Genomic DNA, 6482 nt, shown 5'->3' on the forward strand with positions numbered 1-6482 from the left:
GCACAATTTGTAATTGCTAAAATGTGGAAGCAACCCAAATGTCCATCCACCGAGGATTGGATAAGAAAATTATGGTACTTTTATATAATGGAATATTACTCAGCTGTAAAGAAAGATAAACTTGAGGCCTTTATATTTAAATGGTCACAACTAGAGACCATACTCATAAGTGAAATAAATCAAACATACATGTGCAAGCACCGCATTGTGTCACTAGTGTAAAACTTGAAAGAGTTAATTTAAACTCGGAGGTATGATAGACACTGTGAAATGATAGGAAACCACTGAAGAGTAAAGGGCTTCTGGGATGTGGGAAAAGAGAAGGGAAAGAAGGAGAAATTTTGTATGTATGTATATACAGGATAGATAACATGGTTGTTCTTCTATCTGCTGTTTCTATGCTGAAAGAAACTGTCAATGAGTCTTTGGTTGACCAGTATTGCATGTCTATATCTGTTTTCATGAGAAGCCACTTTGAAGACATCAATATGTAATACAACCACCATTGTTAATTCCCTACCACTTTGTTTGTAACTCTGTATTGTCTGTATTGTGCTTGTGATATGTTGTAAAATGTTGTAAGTCTGTTAATGTTTCCCTCCTTTTATCCTTAAAATTAAAAAATAAATAAATAAATAAATAAATAAATAAAAGAAAGCTCTTGGACCTAAGAATCCTTTGCTATCATTGCAGACTCTCCACAAGAGCTTCTGTGAGCTGTGGGCCTAGAAGACACTTATCCATGCCCAGCTTTGAGAGCACAAGCTGCTCCACCACAGGGTGAGGTCCTGGCATTTTGGCTCATTTTTCTGGAAGAACACATGCCCTTTAGAGCATGACTTGGGACTGAATTTGTGGAATTCAACTACCCAAGGCAGGCCATTCAGCTCTCACATGGCCAGCTTGGTACCCTGGGTGTCCTTGCCCAGGGAAGAAGGAGACTGGCTTATAACAGGCAGCTCAATGCCAACTGGGCATGAGGCCTGACAATGATGTGTGAGAAACAAGAGCCAGATCCTTCTTCATTAATTTTTATTTTGTCTGTCTTGGAACATAGTTGGCCCCAGATGGACAGACAAGCCAAGAGATAGAAGCATGGAAGGGTAGTACAGAACTCAGCCAGGAGGCTTGTGGGAAAAGCCTGGACATTAGGGGGGTATGGGTCCATCACAGGTTCCTGAGCAAAATGAGCTGTAGCAGGAAGATCTGAGAAGACAGCAGGACTATGAATATCTGGGGCTTGACAACAGTGTCCCGAGCATTTAAGCCAGTCAGTGCTGGGGGTTTTTCCTGAGGAGGAGCCACGGCGACTTCAGGTGGAGGACTGGCCTGCTTCTGTTCTTTGATCCAGTTGGCAAAGTAGGTGACATTGGCAAAGACGCTGGGGCCCACAGGTCTTAAACACGGTGCGCTCCAACTGCTCACTCCTATCAGGTACCAGATACCTTGTACCGGGCAGACAAGGGGTCCCCCAGAGTCTCCCTGAGGAGAGGACATAGACAGTGGGATTGAGACAGGGAGGGACACACATTGCCCAGGGTGGAGAAGACAAAGTGAGCTCCAGGGGTCACCTCTGTCGACATGAGTGGTGCTTATCAGAGTAAGCTGGACAATTTTTAAAAGTCCAGATACGAGGGAGGTGACAACTCCTGGATCAGTATTTTCAGAGTAAGGCCTCAGAGCCCCACCCCACAAAATATACAAGCGGACCCTGGGTATCACCCAAGTTGGCAGTCACAGGCCATGAGAATGAACAAAAGGACTCTAGGAGCCTGACATCTGCACTCTGCGCTCCCACCCATATGAGAGTAGGAGCCTCTTAGGCCCCACAGGGTGGGATATTAGGGGAGAATAGGGACAGGACAGAGGGATAAGCATCGCCCTTTGGGTGTTGGTTGCGTGAATGCATTGAACACTGAAACCATCAAATAGTACAAACTAAGCCCTTTTCCTTGCATGCTATACTTCAATGTTTTTTAAAAGGTACAAAGAAAATGAATGAGATGAGCTGCTACTCTTTCAGGGGTCTGACATTTTAGGTTGGGTTGAGCTCAGGGAAGATTTTAGAAAAGGGGTTGTGGCAGAGTACAGAGAAGACACAGAGGGAGGTGACATGGTCATTCTAGGAGCAGAAGGGTGACCAGGCTCAGTATGGAGTCTGAGAGGCCTCACTTACTCTGCAGACAGATCTCTCTGTTGCAAATTCCGCAGCACACAGCATGTCCTCCTTTACCACATAGGGATTGGGGTCCTCAACACCAGGTGGAAGTTCATAATATTCTGCACAGTGCTCACGGCTTATGAGAGCCATCTCCCCCTCCTGCAGCTGGAAGGGTGCAGACAGGAATGCTGTGGGAGAGAATTCAGATGTGAAAATCAGCCTGGAGAAAAACCTGGTTCCTCTCCAGCCTGCTTGCTGTCAGAGGGCACCCACTCTGGTTGGCTGTGGTAGACTTGCAAAAACTGGGGAAAGGCATTCAAGAGAGCCAAGAGGAAGGACCAGGAAGGAGGGACCAGAGGGAAAGGACCAGGAAGGAGGTCATTGTTGTTGCAAAGAGTGGAGCAGAAAAAGGTGAGGTGTAGTCATAGCAGGGTCCAGAGCAGCCCGTGCCTCTTCACCAGGCTGTGGGATTGCAAATTCATTCTAAGTGCTTTGGTAATAATGGAAAGATCCACTTATATTCCCAAAACAATTCTTCTGGCTTCTCTGTGGAAACAGAGATAGCAACAGGGAGAATGGAAGTGGGAATCCTGACCTAGCTAGGATGTAGCAAATGTGAACATCACAGGTCCCAGGTAGCTTATAGTGTATGACAGTAAGAATGGCCTCACCACAAGGAGCAACTGCACTTAATTATTTGGATTCTGTTTCTAGATGCCACTCGTGCTCTGACCTGCAGCCTCTGTGTGCTCGCACAGTATTAGGATGACAGCTCACACTTCCTTTGTGCTCCCTCTCTACAGCCTTTTGTGGGTCATCAGCAGGTACTTGTGTGTGGCAAACCTCAGGCCTGGGTAAGGGGCTAGCAACAGCCATCAGAGGACAGTGTAGAAAGACAAGGACTAAGAAGAGCTCAGGGTCCCACTGATGTCAGCTGCACTACCCCCGGTGACTCTCCAGCTCATGAGTTCTCTTCATGCTCCAACTCCTCTCCTCTGGCCTGGCTTGGAGATCTCCTTTCCCCTTTCAGAGGTTCTGAGACTGACAGTTCATACAGGAAGGTGACTGGAAATGCTGGTGAGCTGGCTGTTCTAAGGACTAAGCTGTAGGACTGATACTTAGAGGCCAGGAGCAGGGATGGTGGTTCCAACCCAAACCTCAAGGAAACTCCTACCTCAAATGCTTTTGTGGAGATGCTCTGCCAGATTGTGACCCTATGAGTCACCCAATTTTATATTCTACTATTTCCCTCTCACCATTATATTTTCTTAGATAAAAGGCATTCACCTTTGTACAAAAAGTCTCTGCCCAACATCTCCCTCTCTCAGTCTAAAAGTATTTGGCTATCCTTCAGTATCCGTAGGCATCTTCCAAGGATTCCAAAATCCACAGATGCTCAAATGTCTTATATAAAATGACATCACAGTACTTGCAGAGAACATATCCACTTCCTGGGTACTTTTTATTATCTGTACATTTCTTAGAATACCTGATGCAATGTAAATGCTATGCAAAATAGTAATACTGTACTGTTCAGAGAAAAATGATCAAGAGAGAAATGTTCCTTCCCCTGCTCTGAATGCTTTGGGTCCACTGTTGGTTGGGCTGCAGGTGCCGAATCACAGATATCGAGAGCTGACGGTGTAAGTCAGGAGAATGAACAAGTATTACTTGCATTAAGGGGTGAGCAGTGAGTTCCATACAGGTAAATGTTCTTCAGCCATGAACACCCTAGCTTGCCTCAGGTCAGAGGGCAGGCTGCTCTCATCCCCTTATTCATATCCAGCACCTTCTGTGGCCATGCAAGATTGAGTGGTGTTTGATGAAACTCTGAAATGGCCAGACCCCAAAAGAACCTTGGAATGAGGGGGTCAAATATGTTCTTAGCCCTGGTAATCCTGAATGGCTCAAAGTGAAAAAGCCCAGGTTTCTGATTCTCAAAGTTAGAGATTATTATAATATTTTTTTTGGACTGAGGGAATCAAGAGGCTTTAGAAGGATTGAAAGGCCCCAAACAATCTCCCAGCCCCTCGCCCTCTCCGTTTTCCCTGTATGCTCACTGTCTTCCGTAAGCATCCCCCAGCCAGTTATCCAGCAGGAAGCAAAGGGATCCAGGTTCAAGCTGCTGTCTGGGAGACAAACAGGGAGAACGTGGGAGTTGAATTCCACAGGCCGATGCAGTTGCATCAGGACAATGTCTCTTGACATGCGGTGTATTTTGTCATAGTCTTCATGGACAATAAGCTTATACACTGTCATCTGCAGGCTGAAGTTCGTGGGACTGCTCAGCTTGTTGTAGCCCAGCAGGACTCTGTAGTCAGATGGGCTGTGGGACCTATTAGACAGCAGTTCCTCTCAGTGTTGGGTTAGTACCCTCACCCACCTAACAGCTCACAGCTCACCCGCTTGACAGGCAACCAGACACTCCACCCTGTCATTTTAAGGGGTTATCTGTACTCCCTTCCTAATACTCAAGCTTTCTCTTGAAGTAGACTTGACTGCTACCCATAAACTTAGGACATTTGACCTTTGAAGGCTCTTGATGGCTCGTCTAGCATGTATTAGAATCCAAAGAGCAGAGATCTGATTCTGGAAAGATATATTTGGGGTACTTCAAACTGTACCCCTTTTTCCTGCAGAAGAGACTTGTGTATTTCCAGCTTGACCAGTCCCTCTTATAGGGCCTTCTCACTGCACTTCCCTGGCTAGCAAGATCCATCCCCTAGTTCTTATACTGTCTTCTCCAAAGGCTGCCATACCTTAGGCACAGGCAAGGTGTCCTAGGGTGAGATGTGAAGGACGGGCCCTGCCTGAAGATCTGACTTCAATGGACATGAGAGGGGAATCAAGTGATGAGCAGGATGACATTCCAGGTAGAGGGTGCCACTGAGTTAAAGGTGGGGCAGCAGCACAGGGCACCTGACAGCAGCTACCATCCCAGGGCTTTTGCTCAAATTACATCACAGAGAAGACTGGAGGAGAAAGGCTGGTCACACCTCACTCACCCTGCCCTTCCCTCCAGCAACCCTTCCCAGCAGCTGTCACTCTGGTCGCACCTCGCTCACCCTGCTCCTCCCTCCCAGCAGCCCTTCCCACAACCCAACTCTTGGCAGGAATTCACACCTTTGGAAGCAGTGGGCTGCAGAGATCACCCAATTTCTGTCGATGAGGGAAGCTCCACAGATGTGCCTGCCATGCAGAAGCAGACTGGCTTGCCATGGCCACCGTTCAGGGTTTGCCTTATTACCTCCAAAGATCTTCCCTCTGTACGCAGGCCTGCCGCAGACTGTGAAGACAATCCCAGCCAGATGCACTCAGGACTCCAGCCCTTGGTGCCCCTAAGTGTAGGTATCAGCAGGACTCAGGGAACACCACAGCTACTCTTCCCTTCTCGGGCCCAGAATGAAATGACCTGGGCCACAGACTGAGATGAGTACATGGTTGCATTGGTTTAGGGAGGAATGTGGGCTCTGGGCTAGGCTCTTGTGGACCCTTGCTCACTAAGGACAACAGCACCTCGCTCAAAGTGCTGGAAGAGCAGAAACTTAGGCATTCAGAGGTAATGGTGCAGAGTTCAAGGCCAGGGTGGATGGCATAGGCCTGCCTGCCCCCTCAGCCCGGGAAATAATATGTGGTACTGATCCAGGCAGGATCTTCTGCCCTTGTACCCACGCTTGAGAACCAGCGGGAAACACCAGGAGGGGAGAGGGCCCTCTCCACCACCTTCCCTGTCCCCCAATTCCAGAGGCCAGGCCTCCCAACTGCCAACTTCCCAGCACCCCCTGAGCCATATTGGGCCTTGCTGGAGTTCTCTTGGAGGATGTCAGGGGTCTGTGAAGGGGTGGGACAGGAGAGCCTGCCAGGTGGCTGCTCTGGGTCCGGGCTGCCCCTGCCCCCACTTACCCTCTGACAAGGGCTGAGTGTCCTGGGCAGCCAGAGCCAGGAAGTGTAGGCGGAGGAGAAGTGCCGCGAGTGCCCAGAGCCTAGCCCAACCCAGGCCCGACTGCTGCTCCCTGGCGCCCCCCATCGACCCGCCCGCATCTGTGACTCAGAGCACGCGGGCAGCCAACGGTGGGTCGTGGCCAGTCACCTTGGAGTGTCCAGAGGCTGTGGACCCCCACTGTGCAGATGCCCCAGCTCTGAGAGGTCCATCATCACCGGGAGACCCCGGGTTGGTGGGAGAGGCAGGGTGTCAGAGCCCCTCACCGTAAACCTCCAGCGACACGTGTTCCTTTCCTACGCAAAATGCTTTCACCGTATCCCAAAGCTCTGCTAGGTGTCATGGTCTGGGAGAAAACTCTGTGAAGACCCTCAGTTCTGC

At 49.1% G+C, this 6482-nt stretch overlaps 1 protein-coding gene across 1 annotated transcript; it reads right to left on the reverse strand.

Moving 5' to 3' along the window:
- Positions 1–1015: 1015 nt before the first annotated feature.
- On the reverse strand, positions 1016–6233 carry LOC102014118 (serine protease 40-like). Its single transcript, XM_005397546.2, has 5 exons — positions 6065–6233; positions 5285–5447; positions 4222–4496; positions 2177–2349; positions 1016–1482 (listed from the first exon to the last, which is right to left on the reverse strand). The coding sequence occupies exons 1-5, from the start codon at positions 6186–6188 to the stop codon at positions 1168–1170; spliced, it is 1050 nt and encodes a 349-aa protein (XP_005397603.1). The 5' UTR covers positions 6189–6233; the 3' UTR covers positions 1016–1167.
- Positions 6234–6482: the final 249 nt, after the last annotated feature.

Source organism: Chinchilla lanigera, unplaced genomic scaffold (genome assembly GCF_000276665.1).
Source record: "Chinchilla lanigera isolate Chin_1 unplaced genomic scaffold, ChiLan1.0 scaffold00058, whole genome shotgun sequence".
Lineage (NCBI taxonomy): Eukaryota > Metazoa > Chordata > Mammalia > Rodentia > Chinchillidae > Chinchilla > Chinchilla lanigera.

Excerpts from the sequence above, each read along its gene's own strand:
- LOC102014118 (XM_005397546.2), bottom strand. The coding sequence starts at position 6,188 with ATGGGGGGCGCCAGGGAGCAGCAGTCGGGCCTGGGTTGGGCTAGGCTC. Across the intron at positions 4,497-5,284 it reads GCAGCCCACTGCTTCCAAAG|GTCCCACAGCCCATCTGACT; the intron begins GTGTGAATTCCT and ends GCTGTCTAATAG. Across the intron at positions 1,483-2,176 it reads CAGAGAGATCTGTCTGCAGA|GGAGACTCTGGGGGACCCCT; the intron begins GTAAGTGAGGCC and ends TCCTCTCCTCAG.